The sequence below is a fragment of the Tachypleus tridentatus genome, chromosome 9 (assembly GCF_004210375.1).
Source record: "Tachypleus tridentatus isolate NWPU-2018 chromosome 9, ASM421037v1, whole genome shotgun sequence".
In the NCBI taxonomy this organism is placed as follows: domain Eukaryota; kingdom Metazoa; phylum Arthropoda; class Merostomata; order Xiphosura; family Limulidae; genus Tachypleus; species Tachypleus tridentatus.
The window spans coordinates 167,198,630-167,217,745 of record NC_134833.1 but is presented as its reverse complement, the minus strand read 5'-3'; the positions used below and the strand labels follow the sequence as shown (position 1 = coordinate 167,217,745).

General features: G+C 36.1%; 1 protein-coding gene across 1 annotated transcript in view; it reads left to right on the top strand.

Moving 5' to 3' along the window:
- LOC143227571 (muscle-specific protein 300 kDa-like) overlaps positions 1-19,116 on the top strand; it is a 314,242-nt gene that overhangs the window by 67,273 nt on the left and 227,853 nt on the right. The window contains 7 exon segments of the mRNA XM_076459000.1: positions 3,675-4,010; positions 4,399-4,716; positions 5,219-5,352; positions 5,638-5,827; positions 6,074-6,400; positions 7,895-8,047; positions 8,544-8,708. Coding sequence (XP_076315115.1) covers positions 3,675-4,010; positions 4,399-4,716; positions 5,219-5,352; positions 5,638-5,827; positions 6,074-6,400; positions 7,895-8,047; positions 8,544-8,708 — 1,623 coding nt within the window.

Here is a 19,116-nt window from a genome sequence, read left to right as displayed (position 1 = left end):
TTGATGTTCTATGTTAAAGATATATTGTGCTCTTATTCGTTCAAAAACTCGACCATGGATCAATGGTCTACGGCTCTGCCAGACCCTTGGCCTTAAAGATGCTGGACCCTATTCATCATCAAGGACTTTGACTCTGCACTGGGGCTTTCCGCACCTCCCCAGTTCGAAGCTTATATGTAGAATCTCATGAACCTTCTCTACACCTTCACTGTTTGGAACTGTTCTTACTGTATTCTTCAAAATTTGTTCCTTACCAAAGCATCCCACCTGGGGATGTGTTTTCCTTCCTCAGTGGGCCTTACATTTTCAGAACAGATGATCTGCCATTGCTCCTTTTGGCCTTCGCATCCAGGCGCAATTGGATGAATTGGGTCTGTCCTTGGATAACATTGCAGAATTCACTGGTCAGCCCATTCCCCCATGGCTTATTACAGCCCCCAAATGTGACCTTTCTTTAAGTCATCTGAAAAAGGCAGATACTTCTGAGTAGAAGTACCATCTTTTATTTGCTGAACATCTTTCAAACAATCATTCCATTCCAATTGATACAGATGGTTCAAAATCAGGTAATTCAGTGGGCTCTGCCATGGTTTGTTGCAGCTCAGTGGTTGCGTGCAGAATCTCCTCTACAGCTTCTGTGTTCACTGCTGAACTGTACGCCATATCTCTTGCCCTGGATCATATTGAAGCTGAGCAGTACTCTGACTGCACTATTTATACTGACTCGCTTAATTCTCTACTGGCCTTGGGATCACTTCACGTTGGCTTACACCCTGTTCTCACTGATATTCAAAACCGACTGACCCATTTCTCATTAATATCTACTTCTATCCAGTTTTTCTGGATACCAGGCCACATTGGTATTTGAGGGAATGTGCTTGCAGACACGGCAGCTAAATCTATCTGCTCTGGCACTATCACCACTGTGTCTGTTCTGTACATGGACTATGGTCCTGTATTCAAGGCTTGGCTCCGTGCCAGCTGGCAGTCCACTTGGAGTGAGCAAAGTGACAACAAGCTTTTTCAAATAAAATTCTATATTTGGATTTGGCCATCTAGCTTCCGAAGGATCAGAAGGAGGAAGTTGTTCTGACTAGATTACGCATTGGTCACAGTTTATTAACTCATTGTTTTCTTTTATCTGGAACTGATGCACCAGTGTGTAGTCTGTGTCACACTTAAATCACTGTAAGACACATTTTACTTTCTTGCCATCGTTATGACTCTCAACGACGGCACTATTTTAAACATGTTCTGTTCCAGGGTTTATCTGTAACATTGGACAGTGTTATTGGTGATGGTGACACTGTCCACCTTGATAAAGTTTTTAGTGTTTTAATGGCTGTTAATCTTTTTAATGTCATTTAAGTGTTGGATATTTATTCATTACACCTTTTTAATTGTGGTTCCCTTTTCAGTCTCAATCTCTCTAGTTCAATTTGAAATTGAAAAATGGCCAGAACATTAAATAACTCGACACCAGGACTGGAAAGGCTAACTTCAGGTGACTAACACTGCTGTTTGAACTATCCGTTTGAAATACCCATTAGTCTTCCTGGCGGGTTATGGTCATTACCATTATGCTACAGGAAGTCCTTTACAACTTTGTAGACTGGATATCAACATTGGTTTTATGCCATTTTATGTTTTAATTGCTGTTTTTACCTTTGTTTCCTTTTACGAATTTTACTACATTTACTTTACTTTTATCTTTTTACAGGACATTTGGCTAATTATTATTGCGATTTTGCTACGTGTCTTTTAACACTTTTCTTATTTTACATTTTGATAATGGCTGCTATGACACATAACCCGGAAACAGGACTGGAAAGACCAACTTCAGGTGACTGACGGTGGTTCTTGTACTTACCTGTTAGTCTTCCTTGCAGGTTATGATCATTACCATTATGCTACAGAAAGTCCTTTACAACTTCTCTTACTCTGCTTTCTCTCTTAACGTTGTAGACTAGGTGTCAAAACTGGTTTTATACTTGTGATTTTCAATGATGTTTTGTTTACCTTCATTTCCTTTTATGTATTTTACTACATTTAATTTATTTTTACCTTTTCACTGGACGTTTGACACAGATAGCCTAGCTGCTTTGGGCCATAAAACACTGAATCAGTCAATCAATACCTTATCTCTCTCTCATGTATTTGCTTCTTCTGATTTGTCTGCTCTCAATATATTCAAATTTTCATCTTGTTGCTCCCACTTGAGGTTCATGTGCTGTTGCTACACTGTAGCGTGCCACAGCTGTCTAACATGAGGAAAGAGACACACCCTCTTAGCACATTCTTTATACAATAATCACGTCTTGATTTAGAATAATGTGCAAGGATGTTTAAACAACATTATGATCTTTTCAAATGTAGGTTATATTTAGTGGAAATATTTGTTGTTAGACTTTCATTTTCAACATTTTTTTGTACCTGCAGATTTGATACCTTGTATTTGAACATTATCATTTAAAAGGTGTCAGTAGCTTCAGGTGTGAGACAAAAGTATATTGTTCATTCTGGTTGGGTTTGTTTTTATGTGTTATGAGAAGCAATGGTGTTTGTACTGTGTGTGGTGGAGTCTTTTATGGGATTGAAACCTTGTTATGTACCTGACACATCTCTTCCTGTGTTTTTCCTTTGTAACAGAAGGGATTTTTCCACCACCTACCCATACCTTATCTTCATTTCATATTGTCTTGAATCTACCTAAGCCTTCTTGTAATTTTGGGACTGGGATTTTCAGGTATGTTTCTTTTCTTCACTTTGGAATTTGTTCCTGTTTCTTTCTTTAATGTATTTTACTTTCTATTCAGATATTCAAATCCATATTCAATTACTTTTACCACTACTATGTGCCTTAGCTATTCTACGCCATAAAACATGTCCATTTTCATTACTGTGATTTTGGACTTGTTTTCTTTCTACCTGATTTGGTAATACATATCTTCACTATAGGTAAAAAAGTATACCCTGGATATAGGGTGTAATGTGTCATGGGTTCTCTTTAGGCACTTTCCAAAGAGGACTCACACAGGTACCTTTTGCACTAGTCCCTCTGTCATTTCAATGTTGAATTTTAGCAAACATATAAGAATAAGTAAGGTATTGTATCAAAACTTAACATTTAACTGAAAATGTATTTCTGATGGATATTTACTTCTGCTCAAGCTTTCCTTTCATCCTCCCTATGTGTGGTGTATCTTTTCTTTCATAATTGCATAATATCTAAATGTTAATTGTACAGTCAGTATAGGGGTATACCATGTTAGGAAGGTGTGTCACAGTCGTTTTTCTGGATGGTTGTTGCATGTTACAGCAATGACACTCAGTGTTAGGTGGGAGTCTCAAAACGAGTGGCAAGTGAAAATTTGTGCATATAAAGGGCAGCACAAAATTGGGAAAAGCTAGAGAGGAGATTACTATTAGATATACATTTTCAGCATTGGAAACTTTCTAGTGTAAATTTCATACTTTAATAGTATTTTTATTATTATTTATTTCTTGTTCTTTACTCAATAATTAATAACCATATATAAATATATAAAGTTTTTTGGTATGAGTTTCAATTTAAAATATGATAGTTTTATTTTATTAAAACAGTAATGAGCTGTATTAATCTTTCTGATAATTTATTAATATTTGATTTATTTCTTAACTTGTGAATGGTACAGGCTGCTAATGAGCTAATGAAGTCACATCGCCTGGTAACAGACAACTACTCTCACAAGATGAAGGAGATGAAGGAGATGTTGACTTCAGTTGAAGGGTTCAATGGAGAATTCTTGCAGACAGAGCTAGAGGAGACTCAGCAGCAGTGGCGTACAGCATGGGAGAGAATAATGCGAAGGCTTCAGACCTGCGAGTCTCAGCTAGTTTTGTGGCAACAAATAGATAGTGTTAAAGAACAGCTCATGACATGGTTGACAGAGACTTGTTCTGCTTTCAACTCTTTTCTAGAAAATTTCAGTGGCCATGAAAAAGCTCAGAGCCTTCTAAATAAGTACAAGGTATTATGAAGAACAAACTGATACTATAATTTTATTATTTAAGTTTCAAAGAGATCATCACATCTAGAGGTGAATAGTTTGAATATTTTAGGTTTCTTTTGTGTAAGAACTAGTAAAATTAATGTTTTTAAGTTTTATGTTGTAAATTTAGTAAATTTCTATAGTAATAAGATTTCAAATATATTATTGTAGGTAAAAATCTTTGAACAAAGTGTTGAAATTTTCATGTTATCTGAACAGCCTAAGTTGGACTATTTAGCAGCTTGAAATATTTGGACTGTTTTAACTTTTTGAAGAGTTTTGTGGACTGTTCTTTGAGATTTGATATTGTTACTTAACAATTTGAGAACTGTTCAAAATCTTTATACTTTATTATTCAATTTTGCAGAATGAAGTTGGGTTTTACGAGAGCACTCATGCTGGTCTCTGTGCTAAAATCTCTGCACTAGAGAAACTTACCGATAACCAAGAGATTACTACCCTAACGTCCCTTAAAACTGTTTTACAAGCTCAGTTTGATGAGGCTCAAGACTTTGCTAATAAACTTGAATCTGCACTGAAAAATATTGAAAATGAACAAGCAACTGTTGAAGAAAAGATGGAAGAGTTTAGTGATTGGCTTAAAAAACAACGAGAATCTGTGTCACGGTGTGATAATAGTTCTGGAAGTGATGAACTAGTTCTTCAGCGTCTTGAACAGTGCAAAGTATGATACTCTTTTAATACTTTAATAGAGAATCCTTTTTATTTAAAGTTCCCAGAAAAGTTTGTTTTATATACAGAAATCTGTTGTATTAATTTTACTTTAGTTTGTGTTTGATAACTTTTTTTCAGTTTTATTTATTAATAACTTTGTCTAAATATAGTTTCATTAGAATTTATTTATTGTTAAAGCCTGGTGATTGTTATGATAACTAAATTATGAACTTTATAAAGAAATAAAAAATGATTAAATATTGTTGTTTCATGTAACGTAAAAACAAGTGTCGAAATCTCACTTCACAAAGTTGTTATATAAACATTAAAACAGGAACTGGGAGATGAAATGTTGTTTCAAGTAATGTAAATATAAGTGTCGACATCTCACTTCACAAAGTAGTTATTTAAACATTAAAACAGGAACTGGGAGATGAAATGTTGTTTCAAGTAATGTAAATACAAGTGTCGAGATCTCACTTTACAAAGTTGTTATTTAAACATTAAAACAGAAACTGGGAGATGAAATGAATACCTACTACAGAAAACTTGAACAGATAGAGACAAACATCCATACACTTCAGGAGAATCATTCATCTTTAGATACCAGTGGTCTGCAGAAAGAACTGTCTAACCTTCAGAAAAGGTTTGTAATAATAGAATTTAGTCTGCTAAAGATTCAAAGACTGTTTAAATGATTTATTTGTTCATTTTTATTAATTCCTCAAATTTTATCATATTAAAACTGCTTAGTTACAGTCACATTATCATATAAGAAAACTTATTATAATCAAGGCAATGGTGTATGTATAGCTGATAGTTTACAGTTACATAGTTTATATTACATATTTTAAATCAACACCTGTTCAACCTTCTGGAAATGTTTCACAATCATCTATGGTACTCTAAAAATGTTCAAATTTTAAAATAGGTATGAAACACTAAAGAACCAAATAGCCAAAGTGAATTCTAACCTCTTCTCTGTACTGGAGCGTCACTATCAGAGTGGACTGCAGGAGTTCCAGAGGTGGCTAAGTGCATATGCGGAGAAAGTGTCGTGGTGTGATCCTGACCTTGCTGGGGACAGGTTTAGTCTGGAAGCAAAGATGGGAACCCTACGGGTATACTTAGATTTATGTCTTGTAAACTGTTCTCTGAATTTTTAATGTTGTCCTCAATATTATATATGTGTGAATGTATATTATTGGCTGTATTATTGTTCTAAATCTGGAACCACAAAATAAATTGTATTTCACGTTTTCTGGAAAATATTTGTTTCTAGTAAAAGATCACAGTGTACATATGCTATCTAAATGATAGCATAATGATGTAATTTTAGGCACTGCTACAGGTATATGTACTTATAGGAGCTGGAAGGAAATCTAGAAACAGGAGAAAAAAAGAAACTGCAGTTTGAAAACTTAACCAGCATCATGCTTCAAGCAATCACACCCGAACGTCATGAAGAAATTCAGGTAAAAAGTGATCAGGCCAGAGCAGAATGGGAAGATTTTCAGAACAGTCTGGAAAAAACAAAGAGTCATTTACAGCAAGTTTTACACTTGTGGAAAAAGTACGAAGAAGAATTTGAATCATTTAGTGCATGGCTTCGAGATATGGAAGCTCGAGCGAAAAGTGAAACATCCCAGCAAGTTGAAATAGACTCCTTAGAAGAACAGTTGAAAACCTTAGAGGTAAAACTTCTGTTCATAAACATACATTATATTTGAAGTATTTAAAGAAATACTGAATTCAGAGTCTTTGAGTGAATGTGTTTTTTGAAAACAAAGGGGGCTAAATCATAAATAAAATTACAGGAAAGTAAAAGTTATAGGAGGCCTATATTTTGTAGAGATGTTACTGGTGCAATGTAATAGTTTCTAAAACCAAAATAACTGTAATATTGTTTATGTACTGAAGTGTAAGCTAATATTTTAAACTTGAAAAATAGTGTAATATTGTTTATGTACTGAAGTGTAAGGTAATATTTTAAACTTGAAAAATAGTGTAATATTTCTTTACACTCAAAAAGTTGCAATGTTCAAAGTAGGATCTCTATATGTAAATGAGGCCAATGAAGTAAGGGTTCACGATGATAAGGTTTACAGTCATGTTTCCTATTAATTCTTGCATACCTCAAGTAGCTGGGGAATGTAACAAGCATTTATGCTATATCATACAACGATATGCCAATCAAGTCACCAAATATAGAAACTATGGATATATTTGCAATTTCACTGCAGATAATGGATTGAGAAGCAATTTTACTCTAGAATAGTTTGATTGTGGTATGGAACTTTGAACATGACATCCTTATAATGGGACCTTTTGCACTGGAAATTATGCTACAAAATATGTGCTCATCGAAACATGACTGGATTGAAGATATGGACTGTAATGGTATGATGAAGTTAAAACTGTTACGGTGAATTATGTATGTAGGTCTAGATGATGTGTACTTTACTAGTTGAAGATACCTGAATGTAAAACTGTTATGGTTAACCATGTATGTAGGTCTAGATGATGTGTACTTTACTAGTTGAAGATACCTGAATGTAAAACTGTTATGGTTAATTATGTATGTAGGTCTAGATGATGTGTACTTTACTAGTTGAAGGTATCTGAGTGTAAAACTGTTATGGTTAATTATGTATGTAGGTCTAGATGATGTGTACTTTACTAGTTGAAGGTACCTGAGTGTAAAACTGTTATGGTTAATTATGTATGTAGGTCTAGATGATGTGTACTTTACTAGCTGAAGGTATCTGAGTGTAAAACTGTTATGGTTAATTATGTATGTAGGTCTAGATGATGTGTACTTTACTAGTTGAAGATACCTGAGTGTAAAACTGTTATGGTTAACCATGTATGTAGGTCTAGATGATGTGTACTTTACTAGTTGAAGGTACCTGAGTTAAAACTGTTATGGTTAATTATGTATGTATATCTAGATGATGTGTACTTTACTAGTTGAAGGTATGTGAGTGTAAAACTGTTATTGTTAATTATGTATGTAGGTCTAAATAATGTGTACTTTACTAGTTGAAGGTATCTGAGTGTAAAACTGTTATTGTTAATTATGTATGTATATCTAGATGATGTGTACTTTACTAGTTGAAGGTACCTGAGTATGATGTGTACTTACAAAGAAGAAATTAATATCAAAGATTGTTGATGTCTTCATGCAGGGTTTACAACAGGATGTAAAAAAACACCAGAAGCCTTTAGACAATCTCACGAATCTAACTCAAGAAATCAGTAAAGAAAGTCCAGAGTCACGGGTGACTACTCAAGTAACACAGCTCAAGACACGATTCGCTGCTCTGGAGAAGTTCCTTCAGGTAGAAATGTTTTGAGAAAATAGTTAAATTGTTAAGGATATTATTTACCATTTGAAATGTGAATGTTTATGACTGCAATAAGAAATGTGATTATCCAGAAAAAATATAGTTGTTTTGTTTAAACAAATAAATAATAATTGCATTGAATCTTTGTTATATGATATAAACCTAATAAATTGTATGTGGAATACTAACACTACTTATAAGAATGTTGAACTTGTAAAATGTAATCAGTAAATAAATCTGTAGGAAGATAAATCACCTTTTGAAGATTTAATTGTTAATGACCAACAAACAAATCAACTGCAAAAGATTTTTAACCAGCAGTTGTTAAAGGTGTATGGGGAATGTATATTTAGTGCCTAATTATGTGATATCTTGTTTAAGTTTAAGATACGTTCATGTATCTGACTAAATGTCATTAAACTCATTTAATAGAGGATTGTGGTTTGAAGTTTAATATGTTAAAAGTGATAGTTTCTTGTTTTTTCTACAGAATGCTGTTGTGAGAGTCAGAGATTTGATGAAAACAGAAGACAGGTATAATAGAGCCAAGAGTGACCTACAGTCTTGGTTAGATATAATGGATAGGAAACTTGAATTATCTGCTGAAGCCAGTGGAGATCGAGCTTTGTTGGAAGGCAGACTTGAAACTCTGAAGGTAGCTTTAGTTTCATAACATACAGTCTTTGATAGGGTAGAGACTGGGGAGCTTCTGGGTGCATTACTTAATTGGATTTGATTTCTGCATGTTGAGATAAGAAATAATGCAATACTGCTTTAAAATTTTTAAAAAAGCCACCAACCTAGTAATGTGTTGTTGGTAGTGGTAGGACAAATAGGGACTTAGGTTGTATCTACAGAAATATTGAATACAAATCTAAAAGTGTGTGCCTTCCAGTGGCACAAAGCTAAGTTTTGAGATTTATGGTACTGAAAACCAGGCTGTGATACCATGGTAGGCACAACATATTTGGCCCATTTTGTTGCTTTGTGCTTCACAACACACAAACTAAAGGGGCAATAATGTTCACATTCAGAGTGAACTGTGTTTACTCTTGGGCTCCTCACATCAGAAAAGACATTGAATTGTGAAAACAATGTTAATAGGATATAGCTGGTACCTGAGATGTAAAGATTGTCATATGAGTATAGGTTTGGATCTCTGAACTTCTTTTCTCTTGAACTGCTTGTCTGTCTTGGCCTTCCCATCCTTTAAACTAAAATAAAACTATTAAATAAATAAGTTTAAAAATAATCATAAAGCCAGCCTTCCTCACCTGTATGGTTGTCAAGATTTCTCTTAAATTTACTCTCTCCACAAAATCTGAAAGCAACACATTCTACAGGCCAGCCATCTTGTAAGAAGTATAAAACTGTCTTAGCTGAAGGTGACTTTTACCTTGTTAAAATCTGTATTTATGACATGTACTTGTACTGTTCTTATTCTTAATTATAAAAAGATGATACATCAATAGTACCAACTCCCTTTATGGTCCTAAACACTTCATCAAATACATTCAAACTCTCCTTTTTCAAGAAAAAAAATTCAGATATCTTATTCTCAACGCATATGACAAACCATACATCCCAGGCACCATTCTACTAACCTTCCTCTGAGCCCTTTTCAACAAGTCAATGTCTTTTCTAAGGTGAGAAGCCCAAGACTAAACACAATATAACAATTGTGGTTTAACCAGTGACTTGTACAATCTTATTATAGCTTCTTTAGACTTGTATTCAATTTTTGTAGATACAACCTGAAATTCTATTTGCCCTGTCACTACCAATAGTACACTGCTTGGTTAGCTTTAGAGATTGATCGACTATTAAACTAAGACCTCTTTCTTTGATAACATTGTTGAGATTATTCCAATCTAAATTATAATTTAAACTACAATAACCCACATTCTTTAGTTTGCATCTGTTATAATTAAGAGTTATCTGCTGTTTATTTGCTCAGTTAAATACATAGTCCCAATCTTAACCCCTTGGTGTGGATTCCTGTATGTTGTGTGGGGACCTCTCAGGGTAGGTCCTGTTCTTTTATTTTACCTCCTCTGTGATCTAAACATCCACCCATGTTTTTGCAGTGCATGGTGATCTGTGAAGCGACAGGATCCTGGTGGTTGAAGGATCCTAACACACCACTTTGGCCTTGAATTCCTGTAGACGGGCAGCCTTAGGGTGACCACACTTGGGTCACTTGCCTGATCCACTTGGGATAGGGTCAACAAAGTACCAGTATTGGATGTTCTCTGAAGGTGTTGTGGACATTGTGGCTGATGCTGGTGTTTGGGTATAGTGCTCATGAAACCCTGGCGTTGCTGCAGTGTTCTTCTTTGGCATTTTAGTGCATCTCCTCGTAGGGCTCCATGGTGTGTGGGGTCAGTGGGCACCAAAATATTTCTTTTTTTATTATGGATCCTCGAAATAAAAACTTAAATAAAATAATGAAAAACAGTTCATAGGTAAACAACCACATCTTGAAGATTCTGAGCAGCAATCTTCAACATCTGTAACACCTGATGCACCTCATTTTCTTATAATACATTCTCTTTCAGACAAATCTCTTGGGTGAATGTCTCCCTTTTTTATTCAGAAGGGACTAGAGGGACTTGCTGGCTCTCCAAAGTCATTAAAGAAGCTTTGATCTGGAGACATATTGGTGGAAACATCCACATCTCAACACAGTGAGCTTCTCTTGCATTCAAAGGCAATTGGGGATATATCTATTGAGGTTACACCTCATGCTACTTTGAACTCATCACAAGGAGTTATTGTTGATATGGATTTGAAGAACATCCCTGAGTCTGAGATTCTTGCTGGTTTTTCCACCCAAGGAATATTTGCAGTGAGACATATTTCCACTCACAAAGATGGAATTACGATGCCGACCAATGTCCTCATTCTGACATTTACATCACTACGTCCACCTGTTACCATCAAGGCAGGTTATCTTAATTGCAGCATATAGCCATATATTCCAAACCCTCTTGGATGTTTCCAGTATCAGTGGTTTGGTCACTTGAAGACGTCATGTCATGGTTCCTTGACGTGTGCTCATTGTGGTGGCAAGGACCACGATGCCTATGAGTGTGAAACAAATCATCATTGTGTCAATTGCAATGGCTCTCACCCATCCTACTTTCGTTCTTGTCCTAAATGGTTGGAAAGGAAAGAGGTGCAGTGTTTGAAAATGATTCATAACATTACTTATTCTGAGGCTCGAAAGTTGCTGTTCACCACTTCATCTTGGACATATGCTGCTGCACTTCATTCCACTACTACAGTGGGAGTGCAGATGTATCTCTTTGTTGCCCCAAAAGAATCGTTTTCAAATCAAATAAAAAGTCTTTTGATCTCCATGGTTAAAAAAAGTTGATGAATGAACTTCAACACCCATCTCTCTTCCTTACATATGTTTGAGCAAATCCCAAGATCCATTTTCTTTGGTTTAGGGTACAGGCATTTCCTTGGATACATCTTCTTCTCCCACCTCACGATGCAAAACGATCATTTGTTCACGTCCTCAGTGACTGGAATCCTCTTCCAATAGTAAAGAACTGTCCAATCGACCCAGAGCAGGATCCATGGAGGTTGATAGATCTATCTTGAATAAAGATAGTAAAGAAAAAAGATGTGGTTGTAAACAGAAGGGTTCTCTACCCATTTCTCCTACATATAAATAAAAATAGCCACTTTGCTTTCTACCATCCTGTCTGTCTTTCCTTACAGGAAACATTCCTGAAATCTGCTGATACAGTTACCTTTCAGCAGTTTTCTTTGTACAGAAATGACAAGCTGTGTGATGGACAAGTGCATGGAGGGGTGGCACTGTTGGTTGATCAGCATGCGCCTTCCCTGTCTTTGCCACTCAACACACCCTTGGAGGCCGTAGCTATCCGTGTTTCCTTGGGTCATACAATCATTGTTTGTTCTCTCTACCTGTCATCCGGAGAGAGATATGATCAATCAGACCTTAATGCTCTCATTGAACAGTTGCCATCTCCCTTTTTAATCCTGGGAGACTTTAATGGACCTCATTCCCTCTAGAGAAGTGCTGGTATTGATAGGAGGGATTGTTCTGTAGAGCATATGCTCTTTATTCAGTACTGGTTCTTCTACTTATTCTCATGCACCAGGTCAGTCCTTTACTACTGTTGATCTCTCAGTTTGCTTCCCTTCATTATTCTCCCATTTTTCATGGAGGGTTGACAGTAATCCATGAGGCAGTGATCATTTTCCTATAATTTTGAGAGAAACTGGCCCTGGTCAGTGCTACCCGACCTGTGTTCTCTGGCAGAAGCAGGTTCACACGAACTGGCCCTCTTTCACTGCTCTCACAGAACTTGATCTTGCCATCATCTATAAGCCATCAATAGACTACTGCATGGCAACAGTAACAGACTGTATTATACAAGCAGCTGCTCAGTGTATTCCTAAAACCTAAACATGTTTTCCACTATATTTTCGTCCGTGGTGGAATCCTTCCTGTCACATGGCACGGAAGGCTCAAAAACAGGCCTGAGATACATTTTTTGTAGGTATCCCACACTCTTGCACTACATTGCTTTCCAGCAGGCCTGTGCACATGCTTGGTGGTTAAGATATCAAAGCCAGAAGGAATCTTGGATTAGGTTCACAACCAGCACATCTTTTACCACCAGTTCCAAAGTCATATGGGACAAGATTCGAAAGGTCAGAGGGTAATATAATTCTGTTCCCCCTTTGTTCTTGCTCTCTGATGGCCAGAAAGTAGCTGATACTGATTGCCAGTACTCTAGGTGAAAGCTTTTGCAGAGCGATCACCTGTTTCCTTTGGAGCTGATTGTCTCTATAATCATAATCGTCCCTTTACACTGATGGAACTCAAACTGGCCCTTCATTGGTCTGTCAGTACCTGAGTTGGACCTGATGATGGAAATGCTGTGCCATCTATCTCCTGCTTTTTTTGCTATTTATCTGATTATTGTTAACCAGATCTGGGAGGAGGATGTTTTTCCTGATGCGTGGCAACAGGCTATTGTCTATTTTTCTCTAAGTCTGGGAAGGATCCCAAGATTCCCTCAAACTACTGTCCAATTGCTTTGACAAGCTCTTTCTGTAAGACCTTAGAGATGATGGTAAATGGTTAGGTGCAATCAAATCTCCTGTATGGACCACCAGATTTGACTTGAAACATCAGTCAGAGGAGCCTTTCTCAAATGACAACATCTTGTATCAATATTCTTTAACAGTGAGAAGGCTTATAATACAACATAGAGGTATGGCATTTTGTGAGACCTCCATATATATGGGTTACGTGGCTATTTACCCATTTTTATTGGAAATTTTATAATGGACAGGAGATTCCAAGTTTATGTGGGTTCGATACTTTCCCTTTATTTTCCACAGGAACTTGAAGTCCCCCAGGGCTGTGTTCTGAGTGTCACACTTTTCAGTATTAAGATTAATGCCATGACTGAACAACTCCCTCTTGCTGTTGCAAACGGGATCTATGTCGACAACTTTCACATTTCATGTTAGTTGTTGAACATGAGGTATATTGAGTGGCATCTACAGACTGCCCTCAATTGTTTACTGAAGTGTACCACAGCAAATTTCTTTAACTTCTCTTTCTCTTAAACTGTTTCAATGCACTTTTGCCACCAACGGGGTATTCACCCTGATTCTGAACTTTGTATTAGTGAAGTTGTGCTGCCTGTGGACCCTGAGACAATGTTCTTAGGGCTTATCTTTGACCGTAAGCTGACCTTTATACCACATATTAAGCAGCTACGGCTCAAATGTACAAGAGCACTGAACATCCTTCGTGTCCTCTCTTCCACCATTTGGGGAGTGGATTGACATTCTTTGCTAAAGATATATTGTGCTCTTATTCGATTGAAACTCAACTATGGATCACTGGTCTGTGGCTCTGTCAGGACCTTGGCCTCAAAGATGCTGACCCCATTCATCATCAAGGATTTCAGCTCATGCACTGGGGCTTTCTGTACTTCCCCAGTTCAGAGCTTATATGTAGAGTCTCATGAACACTCTTTGCACCTCTGCCATTTGCAACTGTCTTTATTACATGTTTTGAAACTTTGTTCCTTACCAGAGCATCCCACCTGGGGTTGTGGTTTCCTTCCTTGGTGGGCCATACTTTATCAGAACAGATGATCTGCCATTACTCCTTTTGGCCTTTGTATCCAGGCGCAGTTGAATGAATTGGGTCTGTTCTTGGATGACATTGCTGTATCCACTGGTCAGTCCATGCCACCATGGCTTCTTACAGTCCCCAAATGTGACCTGTCTTTAAGTAATTTTAGACAAGCAGACACTCTCGATTGGAAATACTGTTTGTTATTTGCTGAACATCTTTCAAACCATCCTTTCATTCCTATTTATACAGATGGTTTGAAATCAGGTGACTGTGAGGGCTCTGCCATGGTTTGTTGTGGTTTGGTGGTTGCTTGCAGAATCCCCTCTACAGTTTCTGTGTTCACTGCTGAACTATACACCATTTCTCTTGCCCTGGATCACATAGAAGTTAAAAAGTACTTAAACTTTACTGTTTATACTGACTTACTTAGCTCTCTAGTGACCCTGGAATTGCTTCATGTTAGTTCACACCCTGTTTTCACTGATATTCAAAACCCACTGGCCCATTTCTTTCTAACATCTACTTTAATCCAATTTTTCTGGACACCAGGCCATGTTGGTATTTGCAGGAAGGAGCTCGCTGATACTGCAGCTAAATCTATCTGTTCTGGCACTGTCACTGCTGTCCTGTTCCATACATAGACTATTGTCCTGTATTCAAGACTTGGCTCCATACCAGCTGGCAGTCAACTTGGAGTGAGCAACATGAAAACAAGCTTTTCAAGATAAAACCCTATATGTGTTGGTCACAGTTTTTCAACTCATTTTTTTTTTATCTGGTACTGATGCAACAATGTGTTGCCTGTGTAACACTCAGGTTACAATAAGCCACATTTTACTTGTTTCTCGTCATTACGACTATTAACGATGGCACCATTTTAAACATGTTCTGTCCCAAGGTTTTTCCATAACATTAGACGGTGTTATTGGTGATGGTGACACTGTCCACCATGGAAATGTTTTTAGTTTTTTAAAGGACATTAATCTTTTTAATGCTTTTTAAGTTTTTTACTTTATACATTAGACTTTTTTGTGACTTACTTTTAAGAATCTCAGTCATTTAGTTCGATTTGAAATTAGGAAATAACCATAACATCAAATAAATCAGAAACAGGACTGGAAGGACCAACTTCAGGTGACTGACGGTGGTATTTGTACTTACCTGTTAGTCTTCCTGGCGAGTAATGATAATTACAATTATGCTACAGAAAGTCCTTTACAACTTGTATTACTGTAGTTTTCTCTTACTGCTGTAGACTAGATGTCAACATTGGTTTTATGATATTTATGTTTTTAAACTGTGTTTTGTTTTACCTTAATCTTCTTTTATGAATTTTACTGAATTTACTTCAATTTTAACATTTTACCAAATGTTTGGTGCAGATAGCCAAGCTGCTTTGTGCCATAAAACACCAAACTAACCGGATGTTTAGCACAGATAGCCTAGCTGCTTTGTGCCACAAAACAACAAATCAACAAACCAACCCAATCTAAATGCATAGAATTAATCTAAACACATAGTCTCAGTCTAAATGCATAGTCCCAATCTAAACATTTAGTAACAAATTCCCACTAAAACTTTTTTCTCTTTATTATTCACTAATAGAAACCTAAATAGATTCGATCTCCATGCTGTAATCTGTGTTACATTTAACAGGATGTAACTCACATTTTACACATGAAGCCACTCTTTCTCCTCTCTTTAACACTATTAAATAATCTGTAACCCTGTATTTCAAAGACAATTCTGTCATAAAAATCATCTCTGTCTAACTATGTAGTTTCAGGTATTCCCATTATTTCTTAATCTTTCATTCTTACCCTTGCCCTAAAGTCTTCTGTTTTATTTCTTATACATATGTCATTACAATAGTGACAATTAAACCTATCCTTAGAACTAATTTTGAACTCATTTCCTATGCTGAACTTTTGTTTACCTCTTTTTCTCTTTACATTAATTTTTCCTAGGTATCACTGCTGTCTAGTCCTAGTTTTAAACTTCCTTCACATCTGAGTTAATAACTCTTGCAAACAAGATAGTCTGTACCCTCATCTAAATACAAACCATCCATTCCAAAAAGTTTCATTGTTCTACTGAACTGGTCTCTTCAGCCAATCTGCTCATCCTTACATATTAATCTAAACTAATATTCAGTCTTAGTGAACTGGTCTCTTCAGCCAATCTGCTCATCCTTACATATTAATCTAAACTAATATTCAGCCTTAGTGAACTGTTCCCTTTGGCCAATCTGCTCATCCTTACATATTAATCTAAACTAATATTCAGCCTTAGTGACCTCCTTATAATTTCATCTGCACAGTTAATTGTGAGTAGTCTCACTGAAATACTCAAGCTATTGCCTTTTTCTTTAAGTGTCTTTACCACCTTCATGTATCTCCTCTGATGTACTTTTCCATACATCATTAGCCCCTATATGCACCAAACACACTGCATTTCTGCTAGGCCCCTTTCTCAAATATTCTGCTCTGTCAGTTTCATCCTCCACTTGTTCTCCTGGGTAACATAATATGTTTCTATTTATCATTGTGATTCTATCAACATAACTTGTCAAGGGATCACCTCTAACTATAACATCCTTATCGTCCACATTCTTCTCTAACCGTTTTGTTTAGTGATTCTATTAACATAACTTGTCAAGGAATCACCTCTAACTATAACATCCTTATCATCCACATTCTTCTCTAACCGTTTTGTTTAGTGATTCTATCAACATAACTTGTCAAGGGATCACCTCTAACTATAACATCCTTATCATCCACATTCTTCTCTAACCATTTTGTTTAGTGATTCTGTCAACATAACTTGTCAAGGAATCACCTCTTAACTATAACATCCTTATCATCCACATTCTTCTCTGACTGCTTTGTTTAGTGATTCTATCAACATAACTTGTCAAGGGATCACCTCTAACTATAACATTCTTATCATCCACATTCTTCTCTAACCGTTTTGTTAAGTGATTCTATCAACATAACTTGTCAAGGGATCACCTCTAACTATAACATCCTTATCGTCCACATTCTTCTCTAACCGTTTTGTTTAGTGATTCTATCAACATAACTTGTCAAGGGATCACCTCTAACTATAACATCCTTATCATCCACATTCTTCTCTAACCATTTTGTTTAGTGATTCTATCAACATAACTTGTCAAGGGATCACCTCTAACTATAACATCCTTATCATCCACATATTCTCTGACCATTTTGTTTAGTGATTCTATCAACATAACTTGTCAAGGGATCACCTCTAACTATAACATCCTTATCATCCACATCTTCTCTGACCATTTTGTTTAGTGATTCTATCAACATAACTTGTCAAGGAATCACCTCTAACTATAACATCCTTATCATCCACATTCTTCTCTAACCGTTTTGTTTAGTGATTCTATCAACATAACTTGTCAAGGGATCACCTCTAACTGTAACATCCTTATCATCCACATTCTTTAACCGTTTCGTTTAGTGATTCTATCAACATAACTTGTCAAGGAATCACCTCTAACTATAACATCCTTATCGTCCACATTCTTCTCTGACCATTTTGTTAGTGATTCTATCAACATAACTTGTCCAGGGATCACCTCTAACTATAACATCCTTATCATCCACATTCTTCTCTGACCATTTTGTTTAGTGATTCTATCAACATAACTTGTCAAGGGATCACCTCTAACTATAACATCTTTATCATCCACATTCTTCTCTGACCGTTTTGTTTAGTGATTCTATCAACATAACTTGTCAAGGAATCACCTCTAACTATAACATCCTTATCTTCCACATTCTTCTCTGACCGTTTTGTTTAGTGATTCTATCAACAAAACTTGTCAAGGAATCACCTCTAACTATAACATCTTTATCATCCACATTCTTCTCTGACCGTTTTGTTTAGTGATTCTATCAACATAACTTGTCAAGGAATCACCTCTAACTATAACATCCTTATCTTCCACATTCTTCTCTAACCATTTTGTTTAGTGATTCTATCAACATAACTTGTCCAGGGATCACCTCTAACTATAACATCCTTATCATCCACATTCTTCTCTAACCATTTTGTTTAGTGATTCTATCAACAAAACTTGTCAAGGGATCACCTCTAACTATAACATCTTTATCATCCACTTTCTTCTCTAACCGTTTTGTTTAGTGATTCTATAAACATAACTTGTCAAAGAATCACCTCTAACTATAACATTCTTATCATCCACATTCTTCTCTGACCATTTTGTTTAGTGGTTCTATCAACATAACTTGTCAAGGGATCACCTCTAACTATAACATCCTTATCTTCCACATTCTTCTCTAACCATTTTGTTTAGTGATTCTGTCAACATAACTTGTCAAGGAATCACCTCTTAACTATAACATCCTTATCATCCACATTCTTCTCTGACCGTTTTGTTTAGTGATTCTATCAACATAACTTGTCAAGGGATCACCTCTAATTATAACATCCTTATCATCCACATTCTTCTCTGACCGTTTTGTTTAGTGGTTCTTTCAACATAACTTGTCAAGGAATCACCTTTAACTATAACATCCTTATCATCCACATTCTTCTCTGACCGTTTTGTTTAGTGATTCTTTCAACATAACTTGTCAAGGAATCACCTTTAACTATAACATCCTTATCATCCACATTCTTCTCTGACCATTTTGTTTAGTGATTCTATCAACATAACTTGTTAAGGAATCGCTTCTAACAATAACATCCTTATTGTCCACATTCTTCTCTGACCGTTTTGTTGGGGTTTTTTTCCTTTCAGTAATTCTTTATTTGTACAAGATAAAGACCAAAATCTGTTGTTTAATAGAATAGTCTTATTAAGTTCACTACTTTTATCTCTGATAGTCCTGCTTCAAACATCCTTTATTCCAGGTATGTTAAAGTT